General features: G+C 37.5%; 1 protein-coding gene across 1 annotated transcript; it reads left to right on the forward strand.

Moving 5' to 3' along the window:
• Nucleotides 1-15,104: 15,104 nt before the first annotated feature.
• LOC145011139 (uncharacterized) lies at nucleotides 15,105-17,340 on the forward strand. The gene is made up of 2 exons (XM_078969778.1): nucleotides 15,105-15,557; nucleotides 16,087-17,340. The coding sequence occupies exons 1-2, from the start codon at nucleotides 15,444-15,446 to the stop codon at nucleotides 17,182-17,184; spliced, it is 1,212 nt and encodes a 403-aa protein (XP_078825904.1). The 5' UTR covers nucleotides 15,105-15,443; the 3' UTR covers nucleotides 17,185-17,340.
• Nucleotides 17,341-18,551: the final 1,211 nt, after the last annotated feature.

Here is an 18,551-nt window from a genome sequence, read left to right on the forward strand (position 1 = left end):
TCGACGAGTTGTTCTTGATCTTTAAGAAGATTGCCTTGGACTCGCCGAGTTGATGAACAACTCGCCGAGTCCCTCCATCATTGAGTTCACCCTCAACTCGCTGAGTCCACTCTCTAACTCACCTCGTCCACTCAACACTGACAAAACTGAAGAACTCGGGACTCGCGACCCAACTCGTCGAGTCGTTCTTCCGACTCGCCGAGTTGCCGCCATGCAACTGATTTTTACTTGCTTTTGTTTGAATCCAATGCATACAATTGATAGATCTGAGTCCAATAAGCTGTTTTACCACGTAAAGTTTCCGACTTTACGTGCACAACCTCATGAATAAGGGAAATAAGGCTAAAAGATGCACAAAATGGGTAGATCTATGGTTATCATGCAATATAACTCCAAAAAGACAGTAGATCTGGGCTCTACAACACCCCAATATTCAGATCCATAGATATATCGACTTAATAAGACGTTCATGCAAGTGTAAGGCTTGGAACAAGCATCAACTAGCTCTTAGGAGAGCTCTTATGGAAGTTTAAAGCATATAACAAGATGGAACTCCGAAAATACCTCAATTAACTCTGATTTGGCCTTGGATCTTTGCACTACAACACTTCTCCTTGCTTCTTCCTTCTTCTCCTTCTTCACACCTTCACAAAATGGCACCAAAACACATATAAGTTCTTCAAGGGAGGTTTAAGGCTCTATCACTGCGTTCTCAGGGTGAGGGAGGCGAGAATGGGGGCTATAAGGTGGTATAAATAGTGGGCAACCCGGGGAATTTAGGGTTTCACCCAGACAGATGGACTCGCCGAGTTAGGGATATGGACTCGCCGAGTCCCCGGCTCACGCGTGCCCTCAGGCGCGACCCTACTCGGCGACTCAGGCTAGAACTCGCCGAGTCCCTCCTGAAAAACTCACTATAATTACCAATAAATCAACATACCGGGAACGGGTCGTTACAGTTCGGTTGATAACACGTTGTTGGTTTTTTGTGGTATATATTTTCCAACCCTAGATAAAAGCTTGACTATTTTGTCAAACTTTGGGGTCTATGACATTATGCACATTAGTATCCTACAAATGATTCTCAATAAAGGTATGATTGTCAACCGTGTATTGAAGAGCATTGAGAACCTCTTCTGTGATAAGAAAAAATATTTGTGTCATGTAACTCGTCAATTAACTCTGTTCCATTGAAATAGGTCATCCTTTTTGCTACCATTTATTATCAACGCATCAATGTCTTGTTCAGTCTCTTTACCAACATCGAAAAAACGGACCCAATGAAAAAACCTATATATCCACACTTGATTAATCAATTGGTGACAAATAGGGGTGTAACTGAGCTGAGCTACTTAGGATCGATTCGTTAAAAGCTCGACTCGAGATCGAATAAAACGAGTCAGAGCCGAGCTCGAGCCTAAATGTGAGGCTCATTTATTAAACGAGCTCGAGCCGAGCTTCAATTAATAGGCTCGCGAGCCTAAACAAGCCTACATACATACATATATACACCGCTATATATATATACATACATATATACACCCCTATATATATATATATATATATATATATATATATATATATATATATATATATGGAGGCTCGTTTAGGCTCGCGAGCCCACTAAATTGTTCACGAGCCGAGCTCGAGCTTCCTTAAAATTAAACGAGCCAAGCTCGAGCTTGGTCAGGATCGGGCTCGGTTCGGCACATTTACACTCTAGTGATAAATTTGATCAAGTGGTAACTATTATATGTCACAAGTCCTCGACATCGTCATTTTTAAAGTGCATTCGATGCTCCTTCTCTAGGAAACTTGGGTGCTGTTTGATTTTCTGAAGTCAAAATGTATGCAGCTGCGAACCACATCTGCAAGCCTCTTCAGCAGAAGAGGTGGACAAAACGCTTGCACTCTGCAATAAGAAGACTATTTGTTTTTTAACGTCTGTAGGCTGCTGAAACGAACTGAATTTTAAATAAAATGATTTTACAAACTTAAAATGATTTTTCAACACCAAAATTTTAATAATAATAGTTGTATAACACTGAAAATAAAATTCATAAAACTAAATTAATCATAATATATATATATATATATATATATATATATATATATATATATATATATATATATATATATATATATATATATACACTCACACACACATACACACACGTTTTATCCAAATTCAGTTGAAGTAAAAATAGATAATAATTTTTATCTACATTGTCTATATATATATATATATATCTATATATATATATATATATATATATATATATATATATATATATATATATATATATATATATATCATAAAGGGCTTAGTTTTTTTTATGAATGTACATATCGAGAAAGTTTTATTAATTGCACTAAATATATAGCCTGGGACAATGGAGCCGGAAAAAAAATGGGCGCTGCTTTTTTTTAGGTTAAAACACTTCACAGACTTTAGAAGAGGTTGGCCCATGTCTGTGTGGTGAAGATTTCGTGCAGACCTTTTTATGTCTGCGGACTTCAAAAAAACAAACGCACTGCAAACCTTTATGTCTGCGCGTGGTCTGCGCTGCGCAGACAGAAGAGATCACATAGATCTGCGGAGAAAAAACAAACACCCTCTTGGTTATCTCGCTCACAACCTTAAGATAATGCCTCAACTCTATCCTTTCTTCAATTCGATACCTTCGAAAATAGTCATGCTAAATAAATAAGAAGCTAGTCCTCTTCTCCTCCATTCATTTGAATAAAAATGACATTAAGAAATAGGAGAAACCATGTCTATTTTGATCATTTGAGAAGGACTTGCAGCTGTTCTTGAAGAGGTGGTTTTGGATTTAGTTGAGTTAGAAACATTGAGAAGATACAGTACTTCATTACACTTTTCTAAAAATTGATCTTGAATTTGGAAAAATCTCAAAATCCAAAAATCTTAAATTTATTATAGATGTTGTAGTGATTCAAGTTATATTTAGTCACTAAATCACCAACACACTTTCATTCTTCTTTTTGATAGCTTTATTTTAGTATAATTATGGTGTGTTTGACACAAAGCGTTTGGAAGCTTCTAACTTTTAACTTTGGCAAGATGCGTGTGTGTGTGTGTGTGTGTGTGTGTGTGTGTGTGTGTGTGTATATATATATATATATATATATATATATATATATATATATATATAAACAATTGATCTTTTATGTAATTTTATATATTTCAAATGATTCAAACTACTTTTGTCAAATACGCATATAACAAATAAAAACTACAACTTCTAACTAATAACTACCCGTTATCAGCTACTTGTGACAACCCGATATTTAAACTCTTTGTAATGGCCTAATAGGTCAAGTATTTTAACCATTTTTTGAGTTAATAAAATTTACGTTGATAATAAAATGTCCAAAAAGTTTCTATTTAACTACCTACTATGTTTTATATCATTAAACCGGGATCGTACGTAAAAAGAATGCCCAAACCCGGCTTCGTATATGGAAGTTAAGATTTTTCCAAATTTTGGCTCAGCATCAGACAGCTAAAAACTCGAATCAAAGATCGAGCGACTTTTGGCCGGAATGACCTAAACGAGAATCGAAGGTCTCAACAATGGTTTTTCAGCGGTAAAAAGTCTGGCAAAAACCGACGTCAGATAAAGAAGTTATGAATTTTTAAAGAAATTCCTTAATCACGTCATTTTAATAAATAAATAATAAAAATAATTTCGGAATTTGCCGACAGAATCTAAACGAAAGTTGTAGATCTTAGTCTCACCTACGCGTGGATATAAATAATGTCGAAAACGAAGTTCGTATGAAGGAGATATGAATTTTTGAAGTTTGATAAATAATTTATACATATTTTTAATTATAAACTCTTGGTATTATCCGAAGGAGTCAGCAGATAGGGCCGAAGTACGCGCCGCGTACCCTCGTACGCCCCGCATACTCAAGGCCAAGGCCTCGGATCGTCCACGTCCCGGTCTATGCGAAGCTAGCCTGTCCCATCCGAAGTCCGAGGCAGTCGAGGACTCGGTCGTGCGTGACGTACGCGTACGCCCCGCGTACCGAGGCGGTTCCAGCCTCCTATAAATAGGATGCGAGGGTTCCCGGAAAAATTGCTCATTCTCTCTCACATTTCTTGCATTTTACCTCATTTTCCGTGCCCGCACTACCCTGAAACCCTGGTCATTTTGTGCAAGTCCCGAAGGTCGATTTTAATCCTGAGAAAACTCCGTTTCCGGAGACGAAACTCTGCCCGGTTTTCCATCTCGCTATCTTCAAACTTTCAAGTGAGTTCATACCCCTTAATCAACCATTTTAATATTCTAAACTCTTTTATATGCTTTCTATGGGGGGGGGGGGGGGGAAGACAAGTAAAAGACACGACTACTATCTGGTGTTATATATATAAAGAGTATTATACACTTTTATTAAGTGGGATCATGTGTGATTTATAAACTTTATAGGGAACTCCCGTATATAAAATATATTACAATAGCATTCTATCTTTAAAACTATAAATGGTTGTAATGCATGTATAAACTAAACATTTTCTTAGATTTAAAGTGTATATGTGTCTATCTTAGACTCTACGAAAATCTATGCTTTCATAACAAGTGATTCTTTTTCTAGATATTCTAAAACAAACGAGGCACACTTTTATGAAACTATAATATGTATAGTTTTATGAGGATATTGCTAACTTTTACATACTAGAAACACGATTTTCAAGAAATCACTTTCATGTACAATAACAAACGAATATTTCAACACGTAAATCTGTTTTTATACTACGGTTCTGTGAGACATTTACTTCACGTACGTTCGAGTACACATTTCAAGTCCTGTATTATATACCAGAATCCCTTGGAGGGGGAGCATGGTGTTTGTGTATAGATCTATACGGGCTTGACAACCCGCGCCCTGACTGTTAGCTACAGTCCACCGTTTGGGGTGACAAACGTCATAACATTCCAATGCCTGAAGAACGTTGTGTATAGGCATTCCGAGTCAATAGTAGGGTTATAAAGCTCACATGAGGTATTAAAAATACATTGATTTACGATGTTTTCAAACATATTGGTTACTTTTACACTTACATACATTTTGGAAACAAACTTTGGTCTGGAAGGAAGACTACTTTTATACTAGTAGAAAATACAGGATTTTCTAAACACAAACAAACAAGGACAAGATATTTCGTTTCATACAAACATTGTCATTAAATACTTATGAAACTCACCAGCTTAAATGCTGATCTACTCTTTCAAAATTACTTGTATGTCCCAGGGATTCAGTAACTACAGGTATCATTATGCTTTTGATGAAGAGATGCTGCGGCGCCAGTTTAACTCTCATATTTTGACATCATATTTGTAATTGGTTTTGAACATGTAACTTTTGACAAATGTAAACTTTCAATTATATATATATATATGATGGTTGTATTGCTTTCTTTACTATGTATTCACTTGTTATGTTACCACATGAATTCATCCCGCCCCCGAACGTTTCCGTCGTTCAGGTTTGGGGGTGTGACAGATTGGTATCAGAGCAATGTTTATAGTGAATTAAGTATATCGAACCACATAAGATATACAAACTATAAATGCTTAAGGGACTAATACTCTCTGACAAAACGATTTTATTTACGCCTAAGCCGCGTTTCGTATAACTTAAAAATGTTAGTGCATTCAAATACAAATATACAACACATTATTTTCATGTTTATTAACTATACAACAAGTATTTAGACAAGTTGGACACTACGATTAAGACTCGATATATGTAATCAGATTTGGGACAAATATAGCGTGATCAACTATATTTGCCCGAAATCGGACCAATGTATATCGAGGAACGCTCGTAGTGAGCAACAAGTCAAAACTTACCAAAAACATCACAAAGATCAAACACAAGAATTTAAATACTATAGGAGTATTTGGTGCATACACTAGATAAATTATTATTACATGTCTCGAGTTTTATTCAAATCTTATAACCTTATTGTCGTATAGTCAAATGGATGGATTTCACCCGCATGGAGACCCCTACTACCCACAACAAGGCAACGGAGGATGGATTGAAGAGGATCCGGAGGAGGACGAAGGGCCCATTGAGTTGGATGGCGGGGACGACTCGGGGACAGACTCAGAACCGGAAATAGTCAACCCTCAACCCATTAGGAGAAAACTTTCAAGGACCGACTCCCGTCTGGGGAAGTCACCTCGTCCACTGGAGCCAACAACAAAGTATACGCTCTCCTTACGGCATGTGCCGAGATTTCTACGATGTCCGAGGTGGAGGTTCAGCCGATCGGGCACTCCCGGTCATGGTAGGAAAACTCGCAAACCAGTCCTACCAATCGGGGGTTCAAGCAAACCGAATCTGAGAGGTTAACATGGAAGTACAAATCCACACGGCCGATATCAACCGCCTAGAGATGTTGCAGAACGACATCCACGTTCGCGCCGAAGCATTCCAAGCACAAGCGAATGCAGCCTTCGCAGAATTGAGGGAACAACAAGCCGCCCTTGATAGGCGTCTTATGGAGTCGAAGCAATCAGATGCAGAATAGAGCTCCAAGCGCAACACACGTCGCAAGTAGTACTTGTGAAAACCTCAAATTTTGTTATAACTTAGGACCTCGGCTAAAAGTCTTTAAATTTCTCGAACTTTGTAATCGGAGACCCTTATAAGGGTCAAATTTTCATGATCGTTGTATCAACTTTTATATTAATATAAATGACACTATTATTACTACGTTGAGTATTTCGTTCAAACCTTGAAAAGTCATCGAGAAACCAAATACTTGTTTCATACTTTCAGTGTTACAAACAACTTTCATTTTTCTATGCTATCATCTGTTGATTGAACCATGGCAATTTGGTTCATGAGACACATTCATTTGTCACTTATTCTTATCCATATCATCATCTTTTAAACGTATAGTTAAAGATGCCGCCACGCAGGAATACCAGACGTAACCCTATCAATGAAACACCAATACCACCACCACCTTCACCTCCTTAATTTGATGCTGTCATGTTCCAAGCAGCAGTCACCGCAGCGGTAGCAGCTGCCATGTCACAGCTCAATAACTCGAGTACTAATGACTCGAGAACTAGCACACACCTATCCAACCATGGCGAGAGTCATGGGCAACCCCAAGAATGCACTTATAAGGACTTTACTAATGCCAAACCCCGTATGTTTTATGGAACTGGTGGTGTGATGGCTCTGAGACAGTGGATTGAAAGGATAGAATCAGTCTTTGAGATCTGCTCCTGCCCCGAGCACAGCAAGGTCAAATTTGCAACCTTCACACTCATTGATAGAGCTTTAACATGGTGGAATGGCCACGTTAAAGTACTTACTCTAATAGTGGCAAACTCCATAAGCTGGGAGAGCCTCAAAGCCATGATGATGAGAGAATACTACCCAAGGGGAGAGATTCAAAGGCTCGAACATGAACTCTGGACTCTCGGAATGGTTGGTACTGACATCGCAACATATACCAACAGATTAAGTGAGCTGGCAATCCTTTGCCCAGATATGATTGCTCCTGAGAGTAAGAAAATAGATAGGTACATATGGGGACTAACGACCCAAATACGGTCAAGCGTGTTAGCTTCCAAACCTGACACCTTTGAAAGTGCTAAGGAACTGGCACAATCTCTGATTGACTATGGAGGCCATCGGAACTCAACCGTTTCTGCACCAGAACCACAGAGAGGAAACAACAACAACAGCAGCAACAACAACAACAACAACAACAACAACAACAGGAAGAGAGTATGGAATTAAGGGAAGGGTGGGTCTTCCCAAGAATCCGCAAAGAAACAACTAGTTTCGGTGAATGCTGCCACGGTACCTACTACAACTTCTACAAATACCTACCCAACAAAGCCTTATGAAGGTAACCGTCCAAAGTGCACCAAATGCACTTACCACCACCATGGACCTTGTCGGGAAATGCAGTGCGCCATCTGCAACAGAAAGGGACACACAACCCGTTTCTGCAAGGAGCCCGCAAGGCCGATCACTCAAGTCCCCAGTGCAGGTATAGGCCAGACTTGCTACGGTTGTGGCGAGGTGGGCCACTACAGGAGGAACTGCCCTAAGGCAGCAGGCACCAGCGGTGTGGGACGAGTTTTGACTATAGGCCACGACGAAGCTATAGCTGACCCAACTGTAGTTGCTGGTACGTTTCTCCTCGATAATTCATATGCATGCATATTATTCGATAGTGGAGCGGAGAGAAGCTTCGTGAGTCAAAACTTTATTCACTTACTTAAACCTAAACCTAGCAAACTAGAAAAATCATTCACTGTAGAGATGACCAACGGAAAAACCGAAAACACTAACTACATATACAAGGACTGTACGTTAAATTTAGATGGTCATTCTTTCCCAATCATTCTCATGCCAGTTCCTATTAAGAGTTTCGATGTCATAGTCGGCATGGATTGGTTAAGTCTTCTTCGCGCCGATATCATGTGTTTTGAAAAAGCAGTTCGTCTTAATCTCCCTAACAACGAAACATTAGTGATTTACGGAGACAAATCAAGTACGAACCTTCGTATCATTTCGTGCATCCAGGCTCGAAAGTGTTTACGGAAGGATTTTCGAGCATTCCTAGCGCACATCGTCGATACAAGCCAGGAACTGAAGGACATCAAGAACATTCCAGAAGTACGCGACTTTCCCGATATCTTTCCAGAAGAACTACCAGGATTACCACCACAACGCCAAGTCGAATTCAGAATCGAATTAGCTCCAGGGGCTACCCCAGTAGCGAAATCGCCTTATCATCTAGCACCAGCAGAGATGCAAGAACTGTCCAGTCAACTTAATGAACTCCTGCAAAAAGGATTCATAAGACCAAGTTTCTCACCTTGGGGAGCACCGATCTTGTTCGTAAAGAAGAAGGACGGATCGTTCCGTATGTGCATCGACTATAGAGAGCTGAACAAACTTACTGTCAAGAACCGTTATCCTCTACCCCGCATTGACGATTTGTTTGATCAACTTCAAGGAGAAAACTACTTCTCGGAGATAGATCTACGATCTGGATATCACCAATTACGAGTACTTGAGGGGGATATTCCCAAGACAACTTTCTGAACTCGTTATGGGCACTACGAATTTGTAGTAATGCCATTTGGATTAACCAACACACCAGCAGTATTTATGGACCTAATGAATAGGGTATGCCATCCCTACTTAGATCAGTTCGTCATCGTCTTTATCGATGATATACGTATCTACTCCCGAAGTAAGGAAGAGCATAGTCAACATCTACGAAAAGTCTTAGAAACACTGCGATCAGAGAAACTGTATGCGAAGTTCTCTAAATGCGAATTTTGAATTCGAAGAGTCAAATTTTTGGGCCACGTTGTTAGCGAGAAAGGGATGCACGTGGACCCCTACAAAATCAAGGCCATCGAAAACTGGTCGGCACCAAAGACACCTACAGAAATTCGTCAATTTCTAGGTCTCGCTCGCAGATTCATAAAGAACTTCTCTAGCATTGCAAAACCTCTTACTACATTAACCTAGAAAGGCGTGGCCTTTGATTGGGAAGTGAAACAAGACAAGGCGTTCCAAACACTGAAACAGGCCTTGTGTACCGCACCGATACTATCCCTCCCCGAAGGGATAGAAGATTTCGTAGTGTATTGCGATGCATCAAACCAAGGACTTGGTTGTGTTCTTATGCAAAGAGGGAAAGTTATTGCTTATGCCTCCCGACAGCTTAAGACGCACGAAGTGAACTATACGACACACGATCTTGAGTTAGGAGCAGTAGTATTTGCTCTGAAGATTTGGAGACACTACTTATACGGAACAAAGAGCACTATTTTCACCGATCACAAGAGCCTTCAACACATTTTTTATCAGAAGGAACTCAACATGCGGCAACGACGATGGGTTGAGTTACTCAATGACTACGAATGTGAAATTCGTTATCATCCTGGCAAGGCCAACGTGGTAGCTGATGCCCTCAGTCAAAAGGAATACACTGGACGGAGGGTCAGATCTCTAACTATGACTATCCATTCCCACTTATCCACACAAATTAAAGAGGCACAAATGGAACCTTTGCAACCTGAAAATTTGGCGGGTGAATCCCTGCGGGGAATGGAAAAGAATCTAGAAGTCAAGGGTGGCGGAGCATATTATCTTATGAACCGAATATGGACGCCGAAACATGGTGGGTTTAGAGACGTAGTAATGACTGAAGCACACAAAACAAGGTATTCCGTTCACCCGGGTTCAGATAAGATGTATCTGGATCTTAAGAACTTGTACTGGTGGCCTAACATGAAAGCAGAAATTGCTACCTTCGTAAGTAAATGCCTTACTTGCGCTAAGGTTAAGGTCGAGTATCAGAAACCTTCAGGATTACTACAACAACCGGAGATACCAGAATGGAAATGGGAACGGATTACTATGGACTTCATAACCAAGTTTCCCAAGACGATGGGTGGACTCGATACCATATGGGTCATTGTCGACAGGTTGACCAAATCCGCGCATTTCCTACCCATCAAGGAGACTGACAAAATGGAAAAGCTTACAAGAACTTACTTAAGGGAAGTAGTGCGACTGCATGGTGTTCTGATATCCATTATCTCCTACCGAGATAGTAGATTCACTTCAAGATTCTGGCAGTCACTACAAGGTTCCCTGGGGCCTAAGTTAGACATGAGTACAGCCTACCACCCACAAACAGACGGGCAGAGTGAGAGAACGATACAGACTTTAGAAGATATGCTGAGAGCCTGTGTGATTGACTTTGGAAAGGCATGGGATATCCATTTACCCCTTGTTGAATTTTCATACAACAATAGTTATCATATAAGCATAAAGGCTGCTCCGTTCCGAAGCCCTCTATGGTCGAAAGTGCAGATCCCCTCTGTGCTGGACTGAAGTTGGCGATACCCAGTTAGCTAAAGGAAGAGTTCCCGAAATCACTCTCACCGGTCCGGAAATCATACGAGAAACAACAGAGAAGATCGTTCAGATTCGTGAACGATTGAAAGCCTCTAGAGACCGACAGAAAAGCTACGCTAACCAAAGGAGGAAACCTTTGGAATTCCAGGTAGGAGACCACGTTTTATTAAAGGTCTCACTGTGGAAGGGTTTAATACGCTTTGGAAAGCGGGGGAAACTAAATCCAAGATACATAGGGCCTTTCGAGATTCTTGCCAGAATCGGCCCTGTGGCTTACAAGCTTAACCTATCGCGTGAACTTAGTAACATACATCCAACCTTCCACGTCTCAAACTTGAAAAAGTGTCTGTCTGATGAGACTCTTGCTATTCCACTTGACGAAATTGAGATCAACGAGAGCCTCAACTTTGTGGAAGAACCAGTAGAAATCATGGACCGAGAGGTAAAACAAACAAAACAAAGTCGCATACCCATCGTGAAGGTTCGCTGGAACGCCAAGCGGGGACCTGACTTCACATGGGAACGCGAAGATCAGATGAAACAAAAATAACCTCATCTCTTTCATGTTCACTAGTGTCTTTACTACTTTAAATTTCGGGACGAAATTCCCTCTAACGGGGGGATGATGTGACAACCCAATATTTCAACTCTTTGTAATGGCCTAATAGGTCAAGTATTTTAACCATTTTTGAGTTAATAAAATTTACGTTGATAATAAAATGTCCAAAAAGTTTCTATTTAACTACCTACTATGTTTTATATCATTAAACCGGGATCGTACGTAAAAAGAATGCCCAAACCCGGCTTCGTATATGGAAGTTAAGATTTTTCCAAATTTCAGCTCAGCATCAGACAGCTAAAAACTCGAATCGGAGATCGAGCGACTTTTGGCCGAAATGACCTAAACGAGAATCGAAGGTCTCGACAATGGTTTTTCAGCGGTAAAAAGTCTGGCAAAAACCGACGTCAGATAAAGAAGTTATGAATTTTTAAAGAAATTCCTTAATCATGTCATTTTAATAAATAAATAATAAAAATAATTTCGGAATTTGCCGACAGAATCTAAACGAAAGTTGTAGATCTTAGTCTCACCTACGCGTGGATATAAATAACATCGAAAACGAAGTTCGTATGAAGGAGATATGAATTTTTGAAGTTTGATAAATAATTTATACATATTTTTAATTATAAACTCTTGGTATTATCCGAAGGAGTCAGCAGATAGGGCCGAAGTACGCGCCGCGTACCCTCGTACGCCCCGCATACTCAAGGCCAAGGCCTCGGATCGTCCACGTCCCGGTCTATGCGAAGCTAGCCTGTCCCATCCGAAGTCCGAGGCAGTCGAGGACTCGGTCGTGCGTGACGTACGCGTACGCCCCGCGTACCGAGGCGGTTCCAGCCTCCTATAAATAGGATGCGAGGGTTCCCGGAAAAATTGCTCATTCTCTCTCACATTTCTTGCATTTTACCTCATTTTCCGTGCCCGCACTACCCTGAAACCCTGGTCATTTTGTGCAAGTCCCGAAGGTCGATTTTAATCCTGAGAAAACTCCGTTTCTCGAGACGAAACTCTGCCCGGTTTTCCATCTCGCTATCTTCAAACTTTCAAGTGAGTTCATACCCCTTCATCAACCCTTTTAATATTCTAAACTCTTTTATATGCTTTCTATGGGGGGGGGGGGGGGGGGGGGAAGACAAGTAAAACACACGACTACTATCTGGTGTTATATATAAAGAGTATTATACACTTTTATTAAGTGGAATCATGTGTGATTTATAAACTTTATAGGGAACTCCCGTATATAAAATATATTACAATAGCATTCTATCTTTAAAACTATAAATGGTTGTAATGCATGTATAAACTAAACATTTTTTTAGATTTAAAGTGTATATGTGTCTATCTTAGACTCTACAAAAATCTATGCTTTCATAACAAGTGATTCTTTTTCTAGATATTCTAAAACAAACGAGGCACACTTTTAGAAAACTATAATATGTATAGTTTTATGAGGATACTGCTAACTTTTACATACTAGAAACACGATTTTCAAGAAATCACTTTCATGTACAATAACAAATGAACATTTCAACACGTAAATCTATTTTTATACTACGGTTCTGTGAGACATTTACTTCACGTACGTTCGAGTACACATTTCAAGTCCTGTATTATATACCAGAATCCCTTGGAGGGGGAGCATGGTGTTTGTGTATAGATCTATACGGGCTTGACAACCCGCGCCCTGACTGTTAGCTACAGTCCACCGTTTGGGGTGACAAACGTCATAACATTCCAACGCCTGAAGAACGTTGTGTATAGGCATTCCGAGTCAATAGTATGGTTATAAAGCTCACATGAGGTATTAAAAATACATTGATTTACGAGGTTTTCAAACATATTGGTTACTTTTACACTTACATACATTTTGGAAACAAACTTTGGTCTGGAAGGAAGACTACTTTTATACTAGTAGAAAATACAGGATTTTCTAAACACAAACAAACAAGGACAAGATATTTCATTTCATACAAACATTGTCATTAAATACTTATGAAACTCACCAGCTTAAATGCTGATCTACTCTTTCAAAATTACTTGTATGTCCCAGGGATTCAGTAACTACAGGTATCATTATGCTTTTGATGAAGAGATGCTGCGGCGCCAGTTTAACTCTCATATTTTGACATCATATTTGTAATTGGTTTTGAACATGTAACTTTTGACAAATGTAAACTTTCAATTATATATATATATATATATATATATATATATATATATATATATATATATATATATATATATATATATATATGATGGTTGTATTGCTTTCTTTACTATGTATTCACTTGTTATGTTACCACATGAAGTCATCCGCCCCCGAACGTTTCTGCCGTTCAGGTTTGGGGGTGTGACACTACTCGCTACCAGGTTCTAGCTAACAACTATTTTTGTCAAACATGCTTTTAAAATTTTAAAAGTTTCAAAGTTCTACCGGTGGAATCCAAATTTAGATTTGTTCTTGTGAAAGTGATGTTGTTTCTAAGTTTACTTTAATGTTTCTAAACCTTATTTAAGCTAATCATTTCTTAGCAGCAATATGCCAATTGATTTAACTTTAATGGAGGTTTACAACTTATATGGCTTCAATGGAGTTTTCATGCTTTTCATTATGGTTTGATATATTTACCGAACCATTAAATCTCAGGAAAATGTTTTAATTTTAAACCATTAAGTTAAAAAGAAATTAAATATCCTTCTATTTTTTGTTCCTACATATTCTTCTACCCAATAAAATGGTAATATGTGTAACATTTAATGTTCATCTAATGATATTTTAGGATAGTAATATAACACATATCATTATTTATATTTAAATGAATAGTAGGATTGGTATGAACAAAATATAAAAGAATATTTAATTTCTTTAAGTTAAACTAAAACACAATTGTTGATGATAAATAGTTATGTATTACATTGGAACTCACAGAACTTTAACCGAGAGCAACCAATTTTTATATGTTAACAATTTAATGCAACATCACTTTTGTACGTTGATCTTAGTATAATTATATTTTTAAAGGTTAATAAATATTCTTTCCATCTCAAAAAAAAAAAAAAACCCTCATATATTTAGAAAACATTAATTATCATTAATTTTATTAAATAAAATGATAATTATACTATTTTATTGAATTTAATTTAATGATAGTTGCATTTAATTTTATGGTAGTTTAACCAATAATGAAGATATTTTGATAAAAGTGATATTTATTTTTAAAAATAAATTATTGTTTTAAAACAAACAAAAAACAAAAACTATTAATATGTTTGGAATATTTAGAAGGTCACTCTTGAACGAACTTTTCTGATTTGCTTGTATACACTTTTACTAAAAATTTACAACTTACATAAATTTGACACCTAATTTTCGCATTAACTCTAAATGTTTTCAAAATAACTGTTAAATGGTTAAATGTTTTCAAAAGAGCTAAAAACACAAGATTTTGTTGAAAAAAAAAAAAACAAGTTTGGGTCAAACATGAAAAAACTGAAAACCCATTCCAAGGGTAATTTTGTAAAATCCCAAAACATTCCTTTGGAACCCCAAATATATATAGATACAATATTTGTAAAGGAAAAGAGAAAAGAAGGGTGGGGTAGAAGACAAGAGAAACGGCTTCCTTGTAGAGTGTGTATGTGCACAACTGCCATCCATTAAAACCAGACACAAATACACACAAGCCTTTTATTCAGAGAGAGAGTGCTCAAGAACACCTCACGACAGCCTATTCCATATCCCCTATGCTCTTTTAATCTCTCTTGTTTCATTCATTCCTTCTGGATTTTAGTTTATAATTCATAACTGCAACGATCTACGCTTATCAAATCTTCAATTTCTCTCATTCGATTTGAAATCGACAAGACTGGGAAGGACTGGTTCGTTTCCACGATTTGGCGCTGATCTGTTTCTTGGGAATTAGGCATTCGAATGACGATGATCAGCTTATCAAAATTTCTCGATAAAGTTTATTTGATGGCAGAAGGTGGATCTCGTTACTGTTCTAAAAAGTCCGATGATATATGCGGTGATGTTTGCGATGAGGTAATTTGATTCGTTCTTAAATTCTCCCTTTTCAGTTTCTCAGTAAGCATTGCGAATCTACGTTTTATCCTGGTTTTGTTGCTTTGGATTCAAAATTGGTTTTGTAATGCTTTTTCTGTCTAATTTTTCCCCAAATTCAATTTTTCATCCAAAACTTTGGTGTCATGTCTAATTTCCTACTCACAGTGTGTCCCAAATTTTGTCAAAATTAGGGCTCTTTCTGTAGTCTATTTGCTTCGACTTTTATTGAAAGATTCAAAAACCAGTAAAATGTTGCATTTTATTTACTTTCCGCTTATGTGAACTCCGAATTCAAAACGCGTTTCTCAATTATTTCTCTATCAATCAAAAGAAACTTCGATCCAGCAAAACAATAAAACCCAGGATTGACGAAATCAACACATTAATTGCAAATTAACCCGTTTGACTGTTCTTCTCTTCCCCACTCATCATGTTCTGTTTCAAATCGATACTTTTTTCCGATCATCTATTTCATAAAAATCTTATCAAACATACATTTAATTCGCAGGATTCAGGAAGATCTTCAACAATATCAAGAGTCCGTTGCATTCTTCGCGGAATAGAATTAAAAACACTCGTCTTCCTGTTCGTCTTAGTCCCAACTGTAATCCTCGGTTTATACATTCATGGTCAAAAAATCTCCTACTTCTTACGCCCATTATGGGAATCCCCACCAAAACCCTTCCACGAAATCCCACATTACTACCACGAAAACGTCTCCATCCAGAATCTCTGCAGACTCCATGGATGGGGAACTCGCGAGTTCCCAAGGCGTGTTTTTGACGCAGTCTTATTCAGCAACGAAGTCGACCTTCTCACAATCCGATGGCATGAATTATACCCTTACGTTACAGAATTCGTCCTCCTTGAATCCAACTCGACTTTCACCGGATTACCAAAACCCCTAGTTTTCGACTCCCTTCGTGAACAATTCAAATTCGTTGAACCCCGATTAACATACGGAAAAATCCCTGGAAGATTTCGCAAAGGTGAAAACCCTTTTGTTGAAGAAGCGTATCAAAGACTTGCATTGGATTATCTTTTAAGAAAAGCTGGAATTCAAGACGACGATTTATTGATCATGTCAGATGTTGACGAAATTCCAAGTAGACACACGATTAATCTATTACGATGGTGTGATGACATACCTTCAATTCTTCATCTTCGATTAAAAAACTATCTTTATTCCTTTGAGTTTTTTCTTGATAACAATAGTTGGAGGGCTTCTATTCATAGATATAAATCCGGGACAACAAGATACGCCCATTATCGACAATCAGATGTTGTGCTGGCGGATGCCGGGTGGCATTGCAGCTTTTGTTTTCGCCACATCAGCGAGTTTGTTTTCAAAATGAAAGCTTACAGTCATTTCGACAGAGTCAGATTCAGTAACTTTCTGAACCCGAAACGGGTTCAGAAAGTTATCTGTAAAGGGGCAGATTTGTTTGATATGTTACCCGAAGAGTATACATTTAAGGAAATTATCGGGAAAATGGGACCCATTCCTCATTCGTATTCAGCTGTTCATCTGCCAGCTCATCTTCTTGAAAATGCTGACAAGTACAGGTTTCTTTTACCAGGGAACTGTTTAAGAGAAAGTGAGTAAAAAAAAATGGTAATTTCAGTGTAAAGATTGATAAAGATTGGATCTTTGAAGCTTTTATACAAAACCCATAAAGGGTTTGACCAAAAAGATAGTTGACCTGAGGGTGATAATGTACATAATCTTCTTCTTCTTCTTCAATGGAAACATATTTTTCAAGATTTCATCTTCCCTTTTGGCTCAAGGTAAAAAAGCTTTAAGATTTCTATTGGGTTTTAGGAAATTTTGAGGTGATATGAATCTTTTTTTTAAATATTATTAAATTCAATTTGTTTTTATATATATATTTAATTTATGATTTGTGTAACTTGGGGTTTGGCGTATTGATGATGATGATATTTAGAGAGGATTGTTGCTAGCAATGCTTGTGTTGTTTGTTTTGTATACAGCTATGATGAATATATTAATAAAACCTTAGCATAAAGAATTATTTCAAGAATAAAGAATCTGATTCTTTTGTTGATAATATTCATTATTGTTTGAGGTTGGCATGTCTTAGATATATATATATATATATATATATATATATATATATATATATATATATATATATATATATATATATATATATATATCAATTTATGTATCTATTTATATATTTGGTAATACAGCTAATAGTTTATTTTGAAAGAAATTGAAAGTGCTTGCAAAGTGACAGCAAACATGTTCTTTTGTTCCATGATTATTGCCTTTAAAAAGTCGGAACATGACATTTGGTGTTCTTTTTAATTATTGAGTATGTTTGGTATCAATTATTGGTTTTGTTTGGTAAAATAAGTTTGGTTGGTTTAGATAATTTCATGGTGTTGATACGTTGGATGTTCGACTTAAAAGGAAGGACCCATGTGACTTCCTTTTTATTAAAGTGTTTGTAAAAGTTGATAAAATATTATAACGGAAAATGCCATAAATTGCAAGACTCTTGTGGTTAGGGTTGGTTTAAAATAATCTTGAAAACATCATATAAATAGGTTTGCAAAATAATATATGGAAAAAGTCTCGAACTTGAAAATCTTGTAACAAACAAAAAGTAAGTTGTTAACCAAGTCTAACGATTTCAAACATAGCAAATAGTCTTCCAAAAAATCCTTACAAGTTCCTCAATCTCCACGATATTAGTATAAAACCCTTCTAACATGAGCACTTGCCAAAAACCCTTTTAACATAAGCACTTAAGGTACATGGACTAAACCTTATAAACAAGTATATGAATAAACACAAGATTTATATAGAAAATAATAACCATATACTTCGTGAAAACTTCTTTAAACCGACAAAAGCTTAAGTTTTGGGGAAAAACATTGTATAGAATAAGTACTCTCTAATAAAACTTTAGTTTTGGGGAAAACATTGTAAAGAATAAGCACTCT

The sequence above is a fragment of the Lactuca saligna genome, chromosome 8 (assembly GCF_052625555.1).
Source record: "Lactuca saligna cultivar CGN05327 chromosome 8, ASM5262555v1, whole genome shotgun sequence".
Lineage (NCBI taxonomy): Eukaryota > Viridiplantae > Streptophyta > Magnoliopsida > Asterales > Asteraceae > Lactuca > Lactuca saligna.